The sequence below is a fragment of the Equus przewalskii genome, chromosome 25 (genome assembly GCF_037783145.1).
Source record: "Equus przewalskii isolate Varuska chromosome 25, EquPr2, whole genome shotgun sequence".
NCBI classification, from domain to species: Eukaryota; Metazoa; Chordata; class Mammalia; order Perissodactyla; family Equidae; genus Equus; species Equus przewalskii.
The window spans coordinates 43,493,388-43,516,652 of NC_091855.1; the positions used below are offsets into that span (position 1 = coordinate 43,493,388).

Below are 23,265 nucleotides of genomic sequence, written 5' to 3' on the forward strand. Positions count from 1 at the left end.
TGAGTTAATAATAGGTTACAATCTTGTGTGATTTCAGCTGTACATTAATGTTTGTCATTCGTGTTGTAGGTGCACCATTTCATCCTTTGTGCCCACCCCCCACCCCACCTTTCCCCTGGTAGCCACTAATCTGTTCTCTTTGTCCACATTTTTAAATTCCTCATATGAGTGGAGTCATACAGAGATTATCCTTCTCTAACTGGCTTATTTCACTTAACATAATACCCTCAAGGTTCACCCATGTTATTGCAAAAGGGATGATTTTGTTCTGTTTTGTAGCTGAGTAGTATTCCATTGTATACATATACCACAACTTCTTTATCCATTCATCTGTTGATGGGCACTTAGGTTGGTTCCATGTCTTGGCTATTGTAAATAATGCTGCAATGAACATTGGGGTGCATAGGACTTTTGGAATTGCTGACTTCAAGCTCTTTGGATAGATACCCAGTAGTGGAATGGCTAGATCGTATGGTAGTTCTATTTTTAATTTTTTGAGGAATCTCCATAATGTTTTCCATAATGGCTGCACTAGTTTGCATTCCCACCAGCAGTGTATGAGGGTTCCATTCTCTCCACAACCTCTCCAACATTTGTTACTATTAGATTTAGATATTTTTGTCATTCTAATGGGTGTAAGGTGATATCTTAGTGTAGTTTTGATTTGCATTTCCCTGATGATCAGCGATGATGAACATCTTTTCATGTGCCTATTGAGCATCCATGTATGTCTTCTTTGGAGAAATGTCTGTTCATGTCTCCAGCCCATTTTTGGATCAGGTTGTTTGATTTTTTGTTGTTGAGTTGTGAGAGTTCTTTATATATTATGGATATTAAGCCTTTGTCAGATATATGACTTGCAAATATTGTTTTCCAGTTAGTGGGTTGTTGTTTGGTTTCAATCCTGTTTTCATTTGCCTTGAAGAAGCTCTTTAGTCTGATGAAGTCCCATTTGTTTATTCTTTCTATTGTTTCCCTTCTCTGAGAAGACATGGTGTCCGAAAAGGTCCTTTTAATACTGATGTCAAAGAGTGTACTGCCTATATTTTCTTCTAGAAGCCTTATGGTTTCAGGTCTCACCTTTAGGTCTTGGATCCATTTTGAGTTTATTTTGGTGAATGGTGAAAAAGAATGGTCAATTTTCATTCTTTTACATATGGCTTTCCAGTTTTCGCAGCACCATTTGTTGAAAAGACTTTCTTTTCTCCATTGTACGCACTCAGCTCCTTTGTCGAAGATAAGCTGTCCATAGATGTGTGGTTTTATTTCTGGCCTTTCAATTCTGTTCCGTTGATCTGTGCACCTGTTTTTGTACCAGTACCATGCTGTTTTGATTACTGTAGCTTTGTAGTAAGTTTTGAAGTCAGGGATTGTGATGCCTCCCGTTTTGTTCTTTTTTCTCAGGATTGCTTTAGCAATTCGGGTCTTTTGTTGCCCCATATGAATTTTAGAATTCTTTGTTCTAATTCTGTAAAGAATGTCATTGGGATTCTGATTGGGATGGCGTTGAATCTGTAGATTGCTTTAGGTAGAACGGACATTTTAACTATGTTTATTCTTCCAATCCATGTACATGGAATGTCTTTCCATCTCCTTATGTCGTCATCCAATTCTTTCAGAAAGGCCTTGCAATTTTCATTATATAGGTCCTTCACTTCCTTAGTTAAATTTACCCCGAGGTATTTTATTCTTTTTGTTGCGATTGTGAATGGTATTGTGTTCTTGAGTTCTTTTTCTGTTGGTTAGTTGTTAGAATATAGAAATGCTACTGATTTATGCAAATTGATTTTATACCCTGCAACTTTGCTGTAGTTGTTGATTACTTCTAAGAGTTTTCCAATGGATTCTTTGGGGTTTTCTATATATAAGATCATGTCGTCTGCAAACAGCGAGAGTTTCACTTCTTCCCTCCCTATTTGGATTCCTTTTATTCCTTTTTCTTGCCTGTTTGCTCAGGCCAGGACCTCCAGTACTATGTTAAATAAGAGTGGTGATAGAGGGCATCCTTGTCTCGTTCCTGATTTCAGGGGGATGGCACTCAGTTTTTGTCCATTGAGTATGATGTTGGGGTTATGGGTTTGTCGTGTATGGCCTTTATTATGTTGAGGGAGTTCCCTTCTATGCCCATTTTGTTCAGAGTTTTTATCATAAATCGCTGTTGGATCTTGTCAAATGCTTTCTCTGCATCTATTGAGATGAGCATGTGGTTTTTATTCCTCAGTTTGTTGATGTGGTGTATCACGTTGATTGATTTGCGGATGTTGAACCATCCCTGTGTCCCTGGTATGAATCCCACTTGATCATGATGTATGATCCTTTTGATGAATTGCTGAATTCTGGTGGCCAAAATTTTGTTTAGAATTTTTGCATCTATGTTCATCAGTGATATTGGTCTGTAGTTCTCTTTTTTTGTGGCATCCTTGTCTGGCTTTGGTATCAGCGTGATGTTGGCCTCATAGAATGTGTTAGGAAGTGTTCCATCCTCCCTAATGTTTTGGAATAGCTTGAAAAGGATAGGTATTAAATCCTCTCTGAAAGTTTGGTAGAATTCCCCAGGGAAGCCATCTGGTCCTGGGGTTTTATTCTTTGGGATGTTTTTGATTGCTGTTTCAATCTCTTTCCTTGTGATTGGTCTGTTCAAATTGTCTGCTTCTTCTTGAGTGAGCTTTGGGAGATTTTAGGAGTCCAAGAATTTATCCATTTCCTCTAGGTTATCCATTCTGTTAGCATAGAGTTTTTTGTAGTATTCTCCTATAATCCACTGTATTTCTGCAGAGTCTGTTGTTATTTCTCCTCTTTCATTTCTGATTTTGTTTATTTGAGCTTTCTCCCTTTTTTTCTTTGTAAGTCTGGCTAGGAGTTTGTCAATTTTATTTATCTTCGCAAAGAACCAGCTCTTTGTCTCATTGATCCTTTCTACTGCCTTTTTCGTTTCAATAGTATTTATTTCTGCTCTGATTTTTATTATTTCTCTCCTTCTGCTGACTTTGGGCTTTATTTGTTCTTCTTTCTCTAGTTCAGTTAGGTGTAGTTTAAGATTCCTTATTTGGGATTTTTCTTGTTTGTTAAGATGTGCCTGTATTGCGATGAATTTTCCTCTTAATACAGCTTTTGCTGTATCCCATATGAGTTGGTATGGCATGTTATCAATTTCATTAGTTTCCAGGTATTTTTTTATAATTTCTTCAGTGATCCATTGCTTGTTCAGTAGTGTATTATTTAGTCTCTACATCTTTGTGCCTTTCTCAGCTTTTTTCTTGTAATTTCTAGCCCTATAGCATTATGATCAGAGAAGATGCTTGTTATTATTTCAATTTTTTTAAATTTGTAGAGGCTTGCCTTGTTTCCCAACATATGGTCTATCCTTGAGAATGTTCCATGTGCACTTGAGAAGAATGTGTATTCTGCTTTTTTAGGATGAAGTGATCTGTATATATTTGTTAAGTCCAATTGTTTTAGTTTTTTTGTTTAGCTCCACTATTTCTTTGTGTATTTTTTTCTGGATGATCTGTCCATTGATGTGAGTGGGGTGTTGAGGTCCCCTACTATTATTGTGTTGTTTTTAACATTTTCCTTTAGGTCTGTTAATAGTTGCTTTATGAACCTTGGTGCTTCTGTGTTGGGTGCATAGATATTTAGAAGCATTATTTCTTCTTGATGAAGTGTCCCTTTGATCATTATATATTGTCCCTCTGTGTCTCTCTTTACCTGTCTTATTTTGAAATCCACTTGGTCTGATATGAGAATTGCAACACCTGCCTTTTTTTGCTTGCTATTGGCTTGAAGTATTGTCCTCCACCCCTTCACTCTGAGCCTGTGTTTGTCCTTGGGGCTGAGGTGTGTTTCCTGGAGGCAACAAATTGTTGGATCTTGTTCTTTAATCCATTTTGCCACTCTGTGTCTTTTTATTGGAGAGTTCAGTCCGTTTACACTGAGAGTGATTACTGATGCATGTGCACTTAAAGCTGTCAATCTGTTGCTCATTATCTGGCTTTCCTGCTTTTCTCTTCCTGTGTGCTTTATCCTACCCATTTGATACTGCAATTTCTTATGCTGGGTTTCTTAGATTTTTGCTTATTTATGTTTTGTGTCTCTGTTCTGTTGTTTAGTTTAGTGTCTACCCTGAAGTTTGTATTTAGAATCTTGTGAATAATATAGTCTATTCTCTGGTGGTCTCTTACTTACTTGGCCTAGACTAATTTAGTCCCTTTGCTCTTCCCCTCCTAAAGTATTATTGTCATTTCTTGTTCCAACTTGTGTTATGAGTTTGTAGTTAGAGTGATAAGATCGTCTTTGCTTTGGTAGTTTCCTTACCTTTATCCTAATGCTATAGTTGAATATTTGCTATCCTATTCTGGTTCTATTTATCTGTCTCCCTACTCTGTGGTTTGTGACCCCTTTCTCCCTTTTTTCTTTTTTCAGGTATGAGAGCCTTGAGGATTTCTTGTAGTGGAGGACTTTTGGTTACAAATTCCCTTAACTTTTGTTTGTCTGGAAAAGATTTAATTGCTCCCTCATAGCTGAAGGATATTCTTGCTGGATAGAGTATTCTTGGCTGAAGATTTTTATTTTTTAAAGCTTTGAATATGTCTCTCCATTCTCTCCTAGCTTGTAAGGTTTCTGTAGAGAAATCCGCTGAAAGTCTGATAGGGGCTCCTTTGTAGGTAATTCTCTTTTGTCGTGCAGCCCTGAGTATTCTTTCTTTGTCATTCCTTTTTGCCATTTGTACTACTATATGCCTTACAGTAGGTCTTTTTACATTGACAAATCTAGGAGATCTGAAAGCTTCCTCTACACACATTTCTCCCTCAATCCCTAGATTTGGGAAGTTCTCTTCTATAATTTCATTAAGCACACTTTCTGCTCCATTTTCCTTTTCTATGTTCTCAGGAATTCCTATGATCCTTAAATTCTTTCTCCTCATTGAATCTGCTGTCTCTCTAATACACTCCTCATTCCTTTTAATCCTTAGTTCTCTTTCTTCTTCTGTCTGGAGCCATTCAGCCTGTCTATCTTCAATTATGCTAATTTGCTCTTCTATGGAGTCTACCCGGGCATTCAGGGAATCTATATTCTGTTTTATCTGGTCCATTGTGTTTTTCATCTCTAGTAATTCTGTTTGATTCTTCTTTATAATTTCAATCTCTTTTGTGAAGTAACTCCAGAACTTGGCTTATTTCTCTATCTTTCTCTCTACCTCATTGAGTTTTTTGATTATAGCTGCTCTGAACTAATTTTCATTTAGTTTACCTAATTCCAAGTCCTCAGGACTTAATTCTATGTTTTTATTGTTTTCCTTCTGGTCTGAGGTTTTTATTAATTTGTGGATGGTAGAGGAGCGGTTTTTTCGCATGGTGGTAGAATTTGGTTGCAGTTACAGCCTGTCGCCACTAGATGGGGGTCGAGAGCCACGCATTTCTGAGCTCTCCGCCTTCGGGCAAGATGGTGGCACCCAGTGTACTTTTCCGGGGCAGGTGGGGGCAGTTTCTTTTGCACACTGATCTGGATTCAATCAGTTCTGTTCTCTGGTCTCCCGGGGCCCTGCATTTATGGAGTCTCCATGCACGGAAGCTTTCCCCTGTCAGCGGGTTTCCACTGAACCGGCGGCGGGAGTCCTAGACCATCCCCTGGTCATGCTGCCCCTCCCGTACTCCTTGCTGGACCCACGCGGTGATCCCGGTTTCTAGGGGATGGAGCGATGTTCTCTCTTACGCCATTCCAGCTCCTCCGAGGCGGGCAGTAGGGGCTCTGTCTTCTGTCTTTTGATACTGTAGGTCTCTGAGTCCTGGCATTAGGTTCATTAGCTGAAATTCAGGTTTTTTGTTTTTTTTTTCAGTCCATTGTTGTACTTTGGAGAGGAGAGAGTCCCGGGTCAGCTCACCCTGCCATTTTTTGCTCTGCCTCCTAGTTTTGATGGGCTACTTTTATGATGGTTAGATTTTAATAAAAACTGCAAGGGCAGAGTAAAGAGAAATTCTAAGAAATGTTGCTTTTAAATGCTTTTGATGTCAACTTGCACAGTGAAATATCCTAACGTTCTCTCAAAATACATCCCTCTCATGTATAAGTCTTTTATTTTGGGAATAGTTTCTTTCTTTCCCTGGGAAGCACTTGCTCCTGGGACACTGGAACTTCAGTTTCATGAGGCTGCATCCCGTATCACAGAGCATGCAGTTTCTTAGATTTTGATTCTGGGGAGCAAGGGCAGAATTGATCTCCCCAATATTTGGTTGCAAATATTGCCAAACTATAGGATTTACGCTAGTAGAATGACATGGATGATACTTCATTTGGCCTGTCACATCCTCAGTATGCAAACAGAGGCAATTTTTCTTTTTCTTTTTTTTTTTTATAGATTTTATTTTTCCTTTTTCTCCCCAAAGCCCCCCAGTACATAGTTGTATATTTTTTTTAGTTGTGGGTCCTTCTAGTTGTGGCATGTGGGATGTCACCTCACCATGGCTTGATGAGCAGTGCCATGTCCACGCCCAGGGTCTGAACCGGGGAAACCCTGGGCTGCCGAAGCAGAGCACACGAAATTAACCGCTCGGCCACGGCGCTGGCCCCTAGAGGCAGTTTTTCTGTAGGTAGTTTTCACTTCCATGATGCCAATCTTTACTCAGTTAACTCTATGGTATTTTAAACATTAGCTGTAATTACAAAACTAATATAGTCTCATAATAATTAAAAGAATACAGGTAGACATAAAGTAAAAATATGAAACCAGGGATTTTCTACACAAATGTAATATGTGTAAAATATACCTAATTTACAGAAACAAGATCACTTAGTCATTCTGATGAATTCATTTATTTCCAGCAGAAGTCTTCATGGGGGACAGACTCACAGTAGGTGCCAATGATGCTGAGTGGTGGATGGCACACAGCAGTAATGTGTCTGGGGAGGCTGCAGGGAGCTGGTGAAATGATCCAGTCTGGAAGACTCTAAGAAGGTCAGTGGGTGGCCACGCCAGAACACGGTATAATCCTGGGGTGCAGCACTGGATCCTACCTGAAAGACTGTCCACCTTGGGAGCTACAGAAGCCAGTAGTACAGAGCCTGGAGGCTCATGCACAAAGCCATGTTGGGCAGTCACAGTGCTCGGTGGCCTGTTTCGAGCAGCATGCTTTCCAGAAGCAGCTTGCTGTCACTCTCCACGTAGGGCTGGTGCAGCCACATCGACAGGTAGCTCAGGGTGAGGTCATGGTCCACAGTGTGTGCCAGCTCTTCAACGATGGTGCGCTTCAGGAGGAGTTCCTTCCAGTACATGGCAGAGAGCTCGCGGGAAACCTCATCTGAAATAAATTTAGGTCTCCTCTAATAGCAGTAATTCAAGGAAGTACTCTTGACTGGGGGTGACCCGCCACTTTGCAAAGGTCCTTGTTAAAAACCAGAATTAGCAACAGCACTGAGGCAGAAAGGCCAGATGGGTATTCATCACTCGAGCTGGTGGAGGTTAGTAGAATGAAATAACATGGTGTCACGAAATTAGAAAGTAGCTATAACCTTTTCTACTCAACTTAAGTACCTGCAATGATTATAGACAGTAGATAGTAGATTCACCTCAAACTGAAATATTTAGTAAACACATTTCATTAGGTGATTTTACCCTTTTCTCCCTTATTTAAAAGTGACATCATAAATCAACATCAAATAGCTTAGCCCTTCTTTTGAACTAATAAAACTAAAAATAACCCTTATCTCATAGAGCTTATTTAAGTAATGGATTCCATTTTCCTGGGAGTCTTCTTCCACGGGCTTGGCTAAAGCTGAAGTGACCTCAGTTTTTTTTTTAATTAAAACAAAACAAAAAGCAAAAACCCCACCTTTCTTCCAAAAAAAAAAAAAAAAGGTTTCTGCCTTCACAGGAGGTAGAACTCATTCTACCCATTGGTTTTAAAGGGCTAATAATGTCAACTTGCTTCATGAGTCTCTAATTACATTTCATATTCCTTGCTGATTATTAGGTGATTAAAGCCAAGAAGAAATGCTCATTTTAAGATGCCCCCATCTCCTTCCCTCCCAATGGATCCTCTTGAATTGAATTTCAAAGCCTGTCAGCTTCTTAGAGTACCAGATCTAAATGATCTCAAGTGCTCTCATAATCTACCCTTGAAAATCAATGCAGAAAAAACTACTTACAAAAATGGGCTGTGGGCCATGTGTGAAACAGGAGGGGCCGTTTTGTCTCCTCCCCATAATGGTAATTTTCTAGTTCACAAATTCCCTTGGCAGTTGAAGACAGCTTTTCCATTTTCCCCTGTATTTTGGTCTGAAAAGATATTAATTTGGAATATGAGCATATTATTTGAAATCTACTCTAGTCTCAGATTCAACAACTATAAGATTTCAGAACTGAGAAGTATGAGTCTGTCGAGACGAAAAGTCCAATAACTTGACACTATTAACTCCATGTGCAGTAAACTTCCAGGGAGCTGGAGGCAGACAGTTGCTATGATTTCATTAACTTGGATGACTTCAGTGATGGACTCCAGATGTCCAGTCCTGGAGAAGAGAAGGCTTGCTGAGCCGCAGTTCCCTATGATTTCCAAAGAGCACGAATTTTTTAACACCAATGACCTGGAAGAATCGCAAGATAGGCTCCTGTTTTTATGGAATGCAAGAGGAGAAAGGGCATTAAATGAGCTCATTTCTGACTCTTTTATTAACTGCCTTGAGTTTACTGAAGCCTCTGGTTCCTGTTTTGGTAATAATGAAATGGTAATAATGAAAGGGAGCCCCACACACTTCACGAAGGAAGGAAAACGATGAGACCTTGACATCAACAGGGCCTCAGAGTCCTCCAGGCTCCATACAAAGCTGGGTAACTGCAGCATCTGCACGGCCTTTGCGGTGGATACTAAAACCATCCCCACTGCATGACAGGCCAGCACAGACGGGGCTGACAAAGTGCCTACTTTCACAGGGTGGTTAGGAGGACTGAGTTTTTTTTGAAGCACCTAGTTGGAGCTATATAATGGTTTGTTAAATAAAATAAATGGGTGAAGTAACTAAGATTTCAGATTTGAGTAGCATAGGTCTTCAAAGACCACATTTCTAACTCCCAAGTATAGTTAACTTTATGTACATGGAGAAATAAGAAAAGACAGATAAATCGTCAAAATCTTAATTCTTTGCACTTGGTCCTTCATCCTCCAATTATGTTTGAAGTGGCATGCACTAAATTTAGCTAACATTAATTTGTAAAGGACTATACTCCTTTTCCAAATCTTTCTAGGTTCGATGTTTCCCTTGGCCCAACCCCAGAGGTAGGATTATTCCTTCTGTATGACAGCTGGGAATTCTCCAGGTCACTGAGCTAGGGGAAGACAAGGCCAGGACTTGAGACCACGCATTCTGACTCCAAGTCTCTTGACACTCAGTCCTATGCTCTCTCCTCTGCATCACACAGCAGCTCCCTGGGGCCACCTAATTCTAAGAAAAGCTTGTAAAGATCAGGAGAGCAAGAAAATGCTAGGCCAGAGGTGCCTCACTCAATTCTGGAGCTCGGTCATCAATAAAAAGACTAAAGTTATGCTCACGTGTGCAGCCCTGGACAGTGCATGAACAGCGGCCCACACTCACAGCTCAACACAGGTACTTCTGTTCCCACAGCTAATAGACCACACTGCTTAGGGAAAGGGGTGCCTCAAACCTCCACCAAGGTCAAATTCATTCAAGACATTTAAAGTAAAGTCTGGGAAACCATTCTCTCTAAAAGCTGGAGGAACATAGGAAAAATCATATTAATATCCTTATAACATTAACTCTTGGTTTTGAGCATACAATGAGAACTTATTTCAAAACCACTTTAAAATAGAATAAATTCACTGGAGCATAGAACTTTGGTGCCTGACAGCTAGCATTCAGATGTTGGTTTCTAATACCCTTCTCTGGTAAAAGGAGCCAGGGATCCCTGGAAAGATGGCTGATTCTAGCACTGAGGCAGGAAATTCACAAGATGAGCCTAGAACATCTTATAATGCCAGAAAGTTAGGAAGTATTCAAAAAACCAAAACCTAAAACTTACAATGATGGGAGTATGTCAAAAGGACATGGGAGCCCACTGAACTCCTAATGGCCAAAGCAGGAACAATTTGAGGGACAAAATAAAGCAGTACTGGATTATAACCCAAAATACAAAACAAATAACCATGAGTCCATACTGCTAGAAATAAATGACTGAATAGTTAATAGGGGAGAAAAGACAAATAAATGATTGAATAATTAATAGATGGGGGAGAAGAAAGAAGTCTCCTATGTGGTACTCCAAATAATTTATGTAGATGCTCCGCCCTCAAGGAGGTGGGGCATAACTTCCTACTCTTTAAGTGTGGGCTGCACACAGTGACTTCCTTCTGAAGACAGTGTAGAAAGAAGGGAAAAGAGTCACTTTACAGTGGAGAAACCTGACAAACACACCTCAGCCAGGAGATCAAGGTCAACATCCACAGCGATCAACATGTTTATGGTAGACACCCTCGGTATGATGTGATGAGAATAGCACCTCACCTCTGTGGTCTGCCTCCAAAAAATGCACAACCCGAGTCAAATCATGAGAAAAACATCAGATGAATCCCAGCTGAATGAATCCAATTACAAAATACCTGACCAGTCCTCCTCAAAACTCAACATTATAAAAAAACAAGGAAAGTCTGAGAAACTGTCATAGCCAAGAAAAGCCTAAGAAGACATGACACTAAATTTACTGTGCTGTCCTTGATAGGCTCCAGAAAGAGGACATTAGGGAAAAAGAAAAGAAATCTGAATAAACTACAACCTGGAGTTAAAAAACTATGTATCAGCATTGGTCCAGCAATTGTAACAGCAGGTGCCATACTAATGTCTGAACATACTAACGGATGAAACCCGGTGTGGGGCGGGGAGAGGGTTATGGGGACTCTCCATACTATCTGCTTAACCTTTCTGTACATCTAAAACTGTCCTAAAAAATAAAGCGGTATTTTAAAAAACATGTAGAATAAATTCACTGGAGCGGGAACCTATGAGTTGGGGAGACCGTAGAGACCATGTGGCCCACCCTTTCCCAAAGTGTGGGATGCACTGGGAGGATGGTTAGGTGGCACCGGGCCGTGGTATTAATAACCCTGAACCACAGGGGGACACACTGCTTCATGCCTCATTTGTTATCTCCCAATTCTTCTGGTTATCAGTATGCCTCTCCATCTCATAATACTTGCTTTTTTTAGACATAATACTTCCCTTTTTAGGAAAGAGGGAGTAAACCCCAGGCTCAGAGACTTTCACAGGGAAGCAGTATTCAGCTAACATTTTTATAGTGTGGTTTTAATTATTCTACAGAAAAATCTTGAGTAAACAAATGAGTATAGGATAAGATACAAATTGTGAGGCAGGTATGAGAGTGGATGAAATGTTTGAACACTCATCTAGTTCCACCCAGGAATTAATTCCTCAACGATCTTTGTAATAAATCCACCAAGTGATCATCCAGGCTTTTGGGGGCACATTTCCAACGATGTGACACCCCACCCCCTGGGCAGCCCATTCCAGCTCTGGACAGGACTTCTGTTATCACATAGTTCTCAGGTGGGAGCTAAAGCTTCTGTGGGCTCCAGGGGTCTCCCCTCTCCGCTCTGAGGCTTCATAAAACCAGCATACTGGTTTCTTTTCTCAGGACAGCCTTTTGGCCATGATGGCAGCTTTTCGTCTACTGGTTCCCCTTATCCGGGCTAAAACCCCAGTTCCTCTAATTCTCTCTGACACGGCCTGCCTCCCTCAGCCCCTCTTATGTGCCCACACTGTCTGTCCATGATGATGGGTGGGCCCATCATTCCCTTGGCTCTCAAGGACACAGCCTAGGCTGTGATCTTGGGAACTCAGCTCCCGATGAGTGTGCAGCCACCAAAACCCAGCGGCCACTTTCAACTGGCCTGCCAGGCCACACCCCCCTCCCCCTGGACCTGTGCTGTGGGCTACAGGGACCAAGGGCAGGTGTCCCATGTTTCATCCGCTACTGTTCAGTCCATTGAGCCTGCTGGCTGGGTTTTCTGGACCTTGACTCTACCTCCTGATGTCCTCCCAGGCTGTCCCTTCTCAGCGTGGGTCAGGCGGGCTGAGGAAGGAGGCCTGTGGTACCTGACTGCTACTCAAGGATGGGGAGGATGAAGGGCGCACAAGCAGAACCACTGACTGCTACTCAAGGATGGGGAGGATGAAAGGCACACAAGCAGAACCACTGACTGCTACTCAAGGATGGGGAGGATGAAGGACGCACAAGCAGAACCACTGACTGCCACTCAAGGATGGGGAGGATGAAGGGCGCACGAGCAAAACCACTGACTGCTACTCAAGGATGGGGAGGATGAAGGGCGCACAAGCAGAACCACTGACTGCTACTCAAGGATGGGGAGGATGAAGGGCGCACAAGCAGAACCACTGACTGCTACTCAAGGATGGGGAGGATGAAGGACGCACAAGCAGAACCAAGGACTGACCACTCAAGGATGGGGAGGATGAAGGACGCACGAGCAAAACCACTGACTGCCACTCAAGGATGGGGAGAATGAAGGGCACACAAGCAGAACCAAGGACTGACCACTCAAGGATGCGGAGGATGAAGGGCGCACAAGCAGAATCACTGACTGCCACTCAAGGATGGGGAGAATGAAGGACGCACAAGCAGAACCAAGGACTGACCACTCAAGGATGGGGAGGATGAAGGGCGCACAAGCAGAACCAAGGACTGACCACTCAAGGATGGGGAGAATGAAGGGCGCACAAGCAGAACCACTGACTGATCACTGCTGACATGCCTGAAATCGAAGTCACACCTCCTCCCCCCCACGGCCTCCCCATTTAAACACTTTCCTAATGTGGTATGTGTATGTACAGAGCTATAAATGAGAAGGTGTGATCTAAAAAACGCCACGTGGCATTTAAAAACAAAATCCTTTCCAGGGTTTTTTGCATTTTAAAAGGTCAAATTAATATGTGTCAAGTGTTTCTCATTCGAATACGATTTTGGGATTCTGTGCAATGTTTTTCACCAGGAAGGAACACAGCAGGTCAAGGATGAAGAGGTTCTGGTGGGAGCTGTAACACATCAAACAACAAACGAGGAGGCAATCAGCAGTTGAGGGTAACTGACCACCAAGCTGTGTGGCTTTAGTTTTGTGGCTGTTTAACTTATTTCAATACAGGAACTTAGCCACCCAGTTTCTTCTCTTTCAGGAACAATACGTGCACCTGCTTTCTTGTCCAAATAAAAATACTTGCCATAATCAAATGGCTTAATTTGGGAACAAACAAACAAAACCAATACAAGTGGCCAGTTTTCAATAGCTTATTACTATGGAAATTTCAATCGATTATTCTGCCTATGTTAATCCGCACTGGTCCAGAAGTCCTATGTCCAGAACCCACTGGAGACATAGCCATGAATATGAACATAAAACAAAGAAAATAGATACCACAAAGTGCACATGCTTTATCCTCCCGCTTCCTGTGAGCAGGCTTAAGACAAAGTCACTGGACACCTGCCCGCCTCGTTACCGGCTTGAGTACAAGGAGGAGAGAGTTGGGTAGTGGGGCAAGTGTTTCTTATCATAGCAGAACCCCAAGACAAAGGGGAAGGCAGAATCACAAAATGGACAGGCCAATTACAAAAACCCAATCGTTTATTTAGAGGAGACAAAGTCTCATAAACATCACAATATCCAGAGGACAGTGCTACATTTCAGTCATAAAGAAAAGGCTAAAGCACAATGTCCTCAATGCACCATTTATTTTCTCATTTCAATGCTTCTGAAACCATTACGTATCTCACAGTTGATGTGATATTTAAAAGAGGAGTGTTTCTTTCCTGAACATCTATAGCCTGCCTTATAATAGGTAGAATCCTAAATTTGAATGAGTGGTATCTTGAAGAAATACAATTATATTTGACATATTCTGTTTAAAAAGGCAAGGAAGCATGTAAAGCATTAGAAACATTCTCATCAAAAAAGGTTAAAATAGAAAGATTTTATATGTTTGTGGGTAAGCTTTAGTTATCCAAGTTCAAGTATGTACAAAACCTTATTCCTGTGCCTGGCAAAGAGATGAGGGGTTATATGCACATTTGGTGGCCAGTATGGTGGATACTGAAATTCAGTGCAATCAATAGTCTCAGAAGAGTGTCTTACACGCTAGATCAGGGCCCACGGACCAAATCGGCCCTTAGCCTATTTATGTGCAGCCTGAGAGCTAAGAATGGGTTTTACATTTTCAAATGGTTGGGAAAAAAATCAAACAAAGAAGGATATTTTGTGACACATTTGTAACTCAAATTTCAGTGTCCATAAATAAAGTTTTACTAGAACACAGCCACGCCCATTCACCAATGTACTGTCTCTGGCTGCTTTAGGGCTCCCCAGCAGAGCTGAGCAGTGAGAAGAGAGTCTGTAGGGCCCACAAAGCCTAAAATATTTATTTTGTGGAGCCCTGAAAGTGGGTGAAATTGCCCCGGACAACACACAGGACAAAAAGAACAAAGGTCTAGGACAGCATCTTGGAGAACACCTAGACCTGTGGGGCAGGAAGAGGAAGAGAGGCCAGCAGGGGAGGCTGAGGAGGGAAAACCAGTGTGTGTGGAGGAGGAAAGCACTGCCTAGAGTTGAATGCTGCCGCGCCCAAGCAAGCCCAAACACAGCCCTGGGATTCAGTGACCGTGAGCACAGGTGGCTGGATCTGTGGATCTTACCAAACCATCTAAGGTGGCCTGCAGCCCCTCACACAGCATCTCCAGCTCCTTACTGTACTCCGGGTGCATCTTTTCTGCATTGTCATTGGAAGCCAGGCTGCTGTTCTCTAACTCTATCTTGTCTTTACTCCTGGACGAAATGGAAAATAATGAGAACAAAATACACTCTGTAAGCTTACCTCATTTCGTGACGATGAACCCTAGAAAACTCATTATCCACATAATTATGTCAGATATTTTGTGGAGGCATTGTTTCATCTCATTATAACATATGTTTACTTATTATTTACACATACAATGAATATGTCCCTCAGTTCCTCAATTTTGCACTGGAATAAATTCAGCCCTGTGGCATCCTTGGCGTGTAGCACAGGGCTTACAAAGATGAACGAGACATGGATCGGTTTCCCAGAGTTCACATTCTAGGAATAGGAATGTGTTTTGTAAACTGCAGGCTGCGACCTGTGGGGCATGAAATAAATCTAGTGGGGTCACAATCAACACTTAAAGAAAAATTAAACATGAAAATAGAATAGGAAGGATCAGTGAGCATACTACACAGTAAGGATAAGAGCTTTTTGATGGAAGTTGCTGGGCAGAATTCCACCAGAAAAGGCAGCGGAGGACCAAAGCACCTGAGGTATGTGAGGGAATTTCACATGGAAGCAGGCTGGCCAGAGCCAGGGGACAGGCCAGGAAGGTAATGCTCTAGACTCTGGACTGTAGACAAAGATACACATATATATAATTATAACTTGGAGAAATGAAAATCAATATATATATATATATATATATATATAACATGTAATATATATAGGAAAGTACACAGAATAATAAAATAAATCTTCTAATCGGAATCAGCAAATAACAGTTTTTTTCATAATTCCTTTGTCTTTAAAAAACAAATTGCATGGGGGCCCGGCCCTCTGGCCGAGTGGTTAAGTTCTCGTGCTCCACTGCAGCGGCCCAGGGTTTCGCTGGTTTGGATCCTGGACGTGGACATGGCACCGCTCGTCAGGCCATGTTGAGGCGGCGTCCCATATGCCGCAACTAGAGGGACCTGCAACTAAAATATACAACTATGTACCCGGGGGATTTGGGGAGATAAAGCAGGAAAAAAAAAAAGAAAAAAATGATTGGCCACAGTTGTTAGCTCAGGTGCCAATCTTTAAAAAACAAACAAACAAATTGCTAAGAAAAAACAAAGTTCTCTATTCTCAATACTCGGCTTCACTCTGACACTTGGAGGCACTGGGTTTCTCCACACCAAACAATTCTGGTTCTCCAGATACCAGCTGGGCATCCTACAATTTAACTCAATTCTGACAGCATCTGCCTGTGACAGCATCAGATCCCACAGGTTCAGAGCTCAGTCCTACAGGCTTGCCCTCCCCTCCACTTATAGTGCAGTCACAAGTCCAGGATGTCACCTGTGCTATAAATCAGAGGTTCCCATAAGCCCTCCCGGGGATCAATTAATTTGCTAGAGCAGCTCACAGAACTCAGGAAATTGAAGGTATCAAAGAACTTGGTTTACTTATTAGTCTACAGGTTTATAATAAAGGATAGAGAAGAACAGCCAGATGAAGAGGTACATAGGGCAAGATCCAGAAGGGTCCAAGCACAGGAGCTTCGTGAGCTCGGGGTGCAGCACCCTGCTGACGGAGGGATGTGCTCTTGTTTACCAACCTGGAAGCTCTCCAAGCCCCATCCTTTTGGGTTTTTATGGAGACTTCATTATGTGGGCATGACTGATTAAATCACTGGCCACTGGGGATTAATTCAACCTTCAGCCCCTCCCACCTCCCTGAGAGGTAAAGGGGGTGAGGGCATGGCACTGAGAGTTCCAACTCCTAATCTTCTGGTTGGTTCCCTAGGCAACCAGCCTCCATCCTTAGGGGTTTTCCAAAAGTCACCTCATTAAGGTAAACTCAGGTGTGGTCGGAAGGGGCTTTCACCTTTATCACTCTGGAGCTATTTCAGGAACTGTCAGACAAAAGACCAAATATTATAACAAAAGATTCTCCAATTGCTCTTATGGATCAGGAAATTATAAGGGTTTTAAGAGCTGTGTGCCAGGAACAGGGACAAAGACCAAATATATATTTCTTATTATAAAACACAATATCACAGAAATAAAATGCAACCTTAGAAGATGAAGTCCCACTGACCACCCCAATACTCGTTCTCAGAAGATACCAGTATCATGAATTGAGCCTATATCCTTCCAATCTATTACTTCTTCTTCTTCTTCTTCTTTTTTTTTTTTTTGCTGAGGAAGATTAGCCCTGAGCTAACATCTGTGCCAATCTTCCTCTATTTTATACGTGGATTGCCACCCAAGCATAGTTGATGAGTGGTGTAGGTCCGTGCCCGGGATCCGAACCTGCGAACTTGGGCTGCCAGAGAAGAGCGCATTGAACTTAACCACTAGGCCACGGGGCCAGCCCTCACTTTTATAATTTTATATACAGATGTAACCATGAACAATATGTAGAATAATTTTGTATTTAAAATGTACAGGTACAGTTCATACTTGTATAAATCATTTGACCACTTGCTTTTTTGCTTAATATTTTTTCATTTAATTTATCCATGTTGACAAATAGAGATGACCCTTCCCACCCTACAAGTCTCCCAGGAAACTTCTGCCTGATCCTTAAGGGCGAAGAGCTCAGAGCATGAGGAACTCTAAATGTACTTACAATAAACTGATTTTCAGGTTGGCAATATTATTTGCTGTAGCAAAACCTGCATCATTGAGGGTTTCCCATTTCAGGATTAAATTATGCCAATCAGCTGCATTGTCCTTAATTTTTCTTGCACTCACAGATAAGACAGGTTTTCTGGGTATCATGCTTCCAAGAGTCTTTGCTGATAGGGAGTAAAAGAAACATAATTATTACAAAATTTATGATCTTACAACTTTCAACAGTAGAACCATCCCAGTTGCTACATCAACTGGACAAATAAATGTCATGGAAACTAAGCAGTCTGGATGGAAGTTCCTGGAATGAGACATAACAGAATTGTTTTTACAGTTTAAGACTCACCAGAGATGGCTGAGTCCTTTTCCAGCTTAAGGGCTCCACAAAGTTTTTACCTTAAGCACTATGATCACATTCAAAGGTTGGAAATAAGGTAAAGCTGTCACTTTCTGCTAAAACACTCCACTTCCATGCCGTAATACCCCACTGTCTAGTCTCGGGCATTTCGATACCTTACATTTGTTCAGAGCCTTGTGGTTCTTCACACTGCCACGACCCTGCTTAAATGCAGGAGGAAGCCCAAACTCCAACAGGATCTGGCTCCCTCTCTCTCTGCCTCAAGACTGTCTCACCCCCACCCTGAAGCCCCCTCAATCTGCAGCTGAAATGATCTATTGACAGCTCTTGAAAAGTTGAGTCCCTTGCAGGCCTCTGCAGGAACGCTCTTTCCTGCCCTGCGCCAGTGCTGCCTGTGCTCCAAGACCCACCCGATCCCAGCTCCTGTAGGAAGCTGGCTCCCGAACACTAAAAGCCATTTCGGCTGTTTGGGCTCCCCAGTCCTCCTGTGTCCTCTCTCCTTCTCTACTTAGAACTTTCAGAGGTTTCTCATGGCTCATGGGATAAAGTCCAAATTCTGTGAGAGGCCCCTTAAGAAATCCAGGAGGCACAATTGTGGTATCGTTAGGAGTTTAGACTCTGAAGACCATACTGACTGGGTTTGAATCCCAGCTCTGCCACTGCCAGCTGTGGGATCTTGGGAAAATCAGTTAACCTCCCCGAGCCTCAATGTTCTCACCTGTAAAATGGGGATAAAATACATCTACTTGATAGAGTTGATGTGGAGATTAGATAATGTATGTAAAGCTGTGAGGGCCTGGCACGTGGCAAGTATCTGTGGGGGATCAGAATTGGCCACCCCAAAATACGTCTCTGGCTTATTTTTAAAAACAAAAGACTCAGAAAAAAAAAATTTGACATTCCCCCTGACTGCCTCAAAGAATTTAAGATAAAAGGCCTGTTTCAGGAAGGAGCTATCACCATGGATAAGCACAACGGTAGACTGGGAGGAACCTCGCAAAGCCCATTTAATCAAAGTCTTCCCCATGTCTCATTGTCTTTGCAAAGCATGTCAACATTTGTTTACCAAACATTTGCTTTTCCATCTCCATGTGAATTGCCTTCCTCCCCTTTGAAGTCCCAAACCACTACCCCCAACATCCTCCCTTATCTTTAGCTGAAGATGGTATTTAAGGTGGTAGCTTTGGCCATTTTGGCGAGTTACTCAGTTTTCCTGTTTTTTTCCCCACGTACACGTGTTATTAAATGTGTTTGGTTTTCTCCTGTTATTCTGTCTCATGTCACTTTAATTCTCAGACCAGCCAGAAGGACCAAGAGGGTAGAGGCATAGTTCGTCCTCCCCTACAGATCCAACATAGTATCTGTCATCACAAGGGCTTCTCCAATGTGTGTTTTTCCCACCACCATCAAGCAATAAACTCAATTCTGACACTATGTACCTGGAGATAGCATCAAATCCCACAGGTTAAGGGCTCAGTCCCACAAGACTGCCCCCCCCCCCACACCCCCACTTCAGATGCCAATCTCAAGTCCAGGTTGTCACCTGTGTTTCTGACTGACCGGCTATAGATCAGAGGTTCCAAAGACCTCCTCCGTTGAGTTTGAGTAATTTGCTAGAACAGCTCACAGAACTCAGGAAACATTTTACTTACGAGATTACTGGTTTATTATAAAAGGATATAACTCAGGAACAGCCAGATGAAGAGATGCATAGGGCAAGGCGTGGGGAAAGGGCGTGGAACTTCCACGCCCTCTGAGTGCACCACTCTCCTGGGATCTCCACCTGTTCACCTGGCAGCTCTCCAAACCCTGTCCTTTTGCTTTTTCATTTTTTTATGGAGGCTTCACTACTTAGGCATGATTGACTAAATCATAGGCCACTGATTCAACCTCCAGCTCCTCTCCCCTTCCAGGAGGTGGGGGTAGGGGTGGGTGGGACTCAAAGTTCCAACTCTCTAATCACAAGGTTGGTTCCTCTGGTGACCAGTCCCCATCCTTAGGTTACCTAGGGGCTTTCTAAAAATCACCTCATTAACATAACAAAAGACCTTGATTGCTCTCCTTGCTTAGGAAATCCCAAGCATATTAGGAGCTATGTGCCAGGAACAGGGATGAAGACCAAATATTTATTTCTTATTATAAACCACAATACCACAGCTTCTGTTACCTAAGTCCTGCCCATCATGTCTCCACTTGCTCTCTATGCCTCAGTGCTGGCTCTGTACAAGTTCTGCCTTTGACCTGGTATACATTTCCTGTCAGTGTGTGTCCCCACTCACCTGGGTAACTCCTAGTAACTTTTCAGGGCTCTGTTTTTAAATATCATCTTGATTTTTCATTCATTCTTTACTTATACAACTAACCAATATTACCTCAGTGCCTACCATACGCCAGGCATGGGAGATTAAGTGATTGAGCAAGACAGAGCAGGACCATTTCCATGGAATTTACTTTCTGGAGAGAAGGTGTATAATAGACAATTAGATATTCATGATCAGTTCAGATTATGATAAGTGCCAAATAGAAAATAAAACAGGATCTTGTGTTAGAGTTGTGAAAATTAATTGTAAAAACCCTCAACTAAAATCAGAGTCAGGAAGGCCTGCAGAGGGAGCTCTCACTCCCCACCACTCCTGTCAACTACCCGAAACAGAAAATCAATTACAGAGTCAGTTAATTAGGACAGTTAAAGACCCCAACCGGAAGAGTCATACCTTGCACTCCCAAACAGGAAGTGCAACTACTTTACTACTCCAGCAAGAGAAAGGAAGATTTCTTTCTTGCCCAGCAACAAGCCCAGCCAATGGAAAACGCTACAGCTCAGACAACGAGAAGCCCTCCTCTCCTGAACTTTTACTTTCCTCCAATGAACTTTCATTTTTTCCTTGCTGATGACTTCTTTTCCTTGTCTCACCCTCCTGACTATAAAAGCCTTTTATGTTGTGTAACCCTCTTGGAGTATCTCTCTGCTTGCCAGATGAGATGCTATCCATTTAATTAAGCTGATTAGGTCTTCCAATTTACTCAGTTGAATTTTTTTTAACAGAGTGAACCCCTGATAAGGTGTCATTTAGGCTGAGACTTGAATGATGAGACCTCAACAGCATGGGCCCTAATGTGAGAATGAGCTTGGTGATTTTGAAAAAAAGAAAAAGGCCAGTGTGGCTAGAATAAAATGGAGAGAGGGTGAGTAGTAGGTGAGGAGGCAGGCAACTAGAACCTTATGGGCCAAGATAAGAAGTTTGGATTTATTCCAAGTCAATGGAAAGTGATCAGTGAGCTTTGAGTAGGGAAGAAGTGAGATGATCTGATTAGGTTTTTAGAAAGTCACTTCCATAAAGAAGTCTTCCCGTATCCCCCAGGTTGAGTTAGGCCTCACTGCACTACATATCTGGAATACCCTATACGTCAGGTATCAAGACACTCACCAGTGTGGTGTATTCGCTTGTTTAACATCTATATTCCCTGCTAGACTGCAAGTTCCACCAGAGTAGGGACTATGTCTTGTTTCCTCTCATAACCTCGGAACATAGCAGGTGCTGAATAAAATGTGTTAAATGGAGAAACAGCTCTTACCACTGGTACTAAAATCTTCCAAAGGTTTCTCTCCTCCAGTAGGGGTTCCTTCAGGGCGAGGACCACATCTGATTCATCGTCTGTCTGTCCCATTCCCAGCACATATTTAGGAACCAAAAACACAGTTCTGACTTCAAGAAACTCAAAGGCCAGTAGGGAAAGACAGACCAGTAATCAGTCACAGGAAAGGGCAGAGTGAGGTAAAGGATAGTGGCTACTTTACTTAATCCCTCTGAGCCTCGGGTCCCCTTCTGTTGACATTACTTCACGGGGTCGCTGTGAGGCTCCAATGCGCTAATCTACGTAGAGTACTTAGAACACGACTTGGCACATAGTGAGCGCTGGCTGAATGACAGCTTTCAGTACCAGCAGAAGGCTCTGTGGTCGGTAACTGACTGACGGGAGTTCAGGGAAAGTGTTCCAAGACAATTACAATTTGAGCGTCAGGATCTGCGGACGCTCCTTTGCGTACATCTTGTACACGTGAAAAAACAGGCTCCGCAAAACTGACACCCGGGCCGACCGCAGAGCCGGCGCGCGGCCAGCGGGTTGGGCTGGGCTAAGGCACGGACCCCATTCGATCCCGAAAGCTCCGGGTCTCTGGCCCACCCTGCAGTCCAAGCCGTAACATCCACACCCTCCCTGCCCCGGGAAACTAGCCCTTCTCACGCACCTTCCATGCGGTCCGCAGGTATCCCGGGAAAGAGTCCCGAAGCCCCGTCTACAGCCGCCGGAAGCGCGCACGTCACTTCCGCCCCGCCCGCCGCCACTTGTGGCTCTGCCGCTCTATCCTCGGGCGGAGCCGGCTGTCGCTCGGCGGTGCCGGCCCGGTTGCCCAGGGAACGGGCTCCCGGCAGCCCCCGCGGCCCGGAGTCCGTCCCCGCCTCCCCCGGCCCGGCGGGGCCGAAGAGTCCGGAGGGGCAGCTGCGGGAGGTGAGTCCGGCGACGCTGCTGGAGGCCTCGCCGCCCCCGCCGCTCGGCCCCGCGCTCCTCCCCGCTGGCGCTCACGCCTCCCGCGGGCCCCCCTTCCCTCGCCTCAGCCGCGCAGGGTCGCCCTGCCCGCTTCGCCCCCTTTCCCGGCCCCCGTCCCGCCCGCGCGGGGTGGCCGAGGCTGAATGCCATCACACATGAAGCGCCGGGCTCGTCGCCTGGCAGAAGCCGACGGTCCGCCGAGGGAAGCGGTTCTCGCCCACCCCGCCTGGGCTGCGCTGTCCGGCCGGCACCCCGGCTCCCCTCGCTCCTCCCGTTCCGCGCCTTCCCTCCCTCTGCCGCACCCTGGCATCCCTTCCGCCGCTGGCCCCGTGGCTCCGAGCTCCGTAGTCTTATGATTGACGTTGCGTTCTGTCCCCCGACCCTCTCGGTCCTCGTCCCTTCATCTGCCTACCAGTGCCTCGCACCAGGCCTTGGCGTGTACCCAGTAGGTGCTCAATAAGCGTTCCTTAAATGGATAAATGAACGACTCCTCTCAGTCCTGTTTTAAGGCCTGGGAGGCAGGATAGTTAGTGCAGGTTAAAGAATGGGGTACCCTGGAGTCAAACCCGAGTCACAGCGGTGCCCCTTCTTAGCAGTGTGCTCTGGGCAAATGATATCTCACTGTGCTTCAGTTTCATCATCTGTAAAATGGAGATGATACTGGTCCTGGTGGGAGGGTTAAATGGGTCAACGCATGCAACGCGCTAAGCGCCGTGTATTTCCATAAAGGATAGCCCCTGCTGTCGTTACCCACATGCTCTACTGCCGCCTCTCTTCCCTGCTCTTTGTTCTTCCTCGCTTTCTCGCCGAGATTCAGGAATTTTATTCTGTTCTGTTGCTTCTGTTCCATCTGTTGGCAGAATGTGGGGTACCAGCCTTGCCTTATCTGCTAGAGTGATCAGTTGCATTTGGGGTTGACTTCCTCCTGGT

The 23,265-nt window shown here is 43.7% G+C and overlaps 2 protein-coding genes across 17 annotated transcripts in view; one reads left to right on the forward strand and one right to left on the reverse strand.

Moving 5' to 3' along the window:
* Window positions 1-6,791: 6,791 nt before the first annotated feature.
* Window positions 6,792-22,169, reverse strand: CINP (cyclin dependent kinase 2 interacting protein). The gene is made up of 5 exons (XM_008538582.2): window positions 22,037-22,169; window positions 17,428-17,596; window positions 14,723-14,852; window positions 8,143-8,272; window positions 6,792-7,295 (listed from the first exon to the last, which is right to left on the reverse strand). The coding sequence occupies exons 1-5, from the start codon at window positions 22,041-22,043 to the stop codon at window positions 7,093-7,095; spliced, it is 639 nt and encodes a 212-aa protein (XP_008536804.1). The 5' UTR covers window positions 22,044-22,169; the 3' UTR covers window positions 6,792-7,092.
* The window catches only part of TECPR2 (tectonin beta-propeller repeat containing 2), a 100,662-nt gene continuing 99,553 nt past the window's right edge, over window positions 22,157-23,265 (forward strand). For 11 of the 16 annotated variants that reach the window (XR_011532830.1, XR_011532831.1, XR_011532825.1 and 8 more), the window contains exon 1: window positions 22,157-22,296. The gene's annotated coding sequence lies outside the window, so the exon portion shown is untranslated. The remainder of the gene's footprint in view (window positions 22,297-23,265) is intronic. The other 5 variants (XR_011532827.1, XM_070593328.1, XM_070593323.1 and 2 more) reach the window with 2 other exon arrangements.

Excerpts from the sequence above, each read along its gene's own strand:
- CINP (XM_008538582.2), bottom strand. Across the intron at positions 14,853-17,427 it reads AACCTGAAAATCAGTTTATT|GAGTAAAGACAAGATAGAGT; the intron begins GTAAGTACATTT and ends CATTTCGTCCAG. Across the intron at positions 8,273-14,722 it reads AGGCCACCTTAGATGGTTTG|ACCAAAATACAGGGGAAAAT; the intron begins GTAAGATCCACA and ends ATATCTTTTCAG.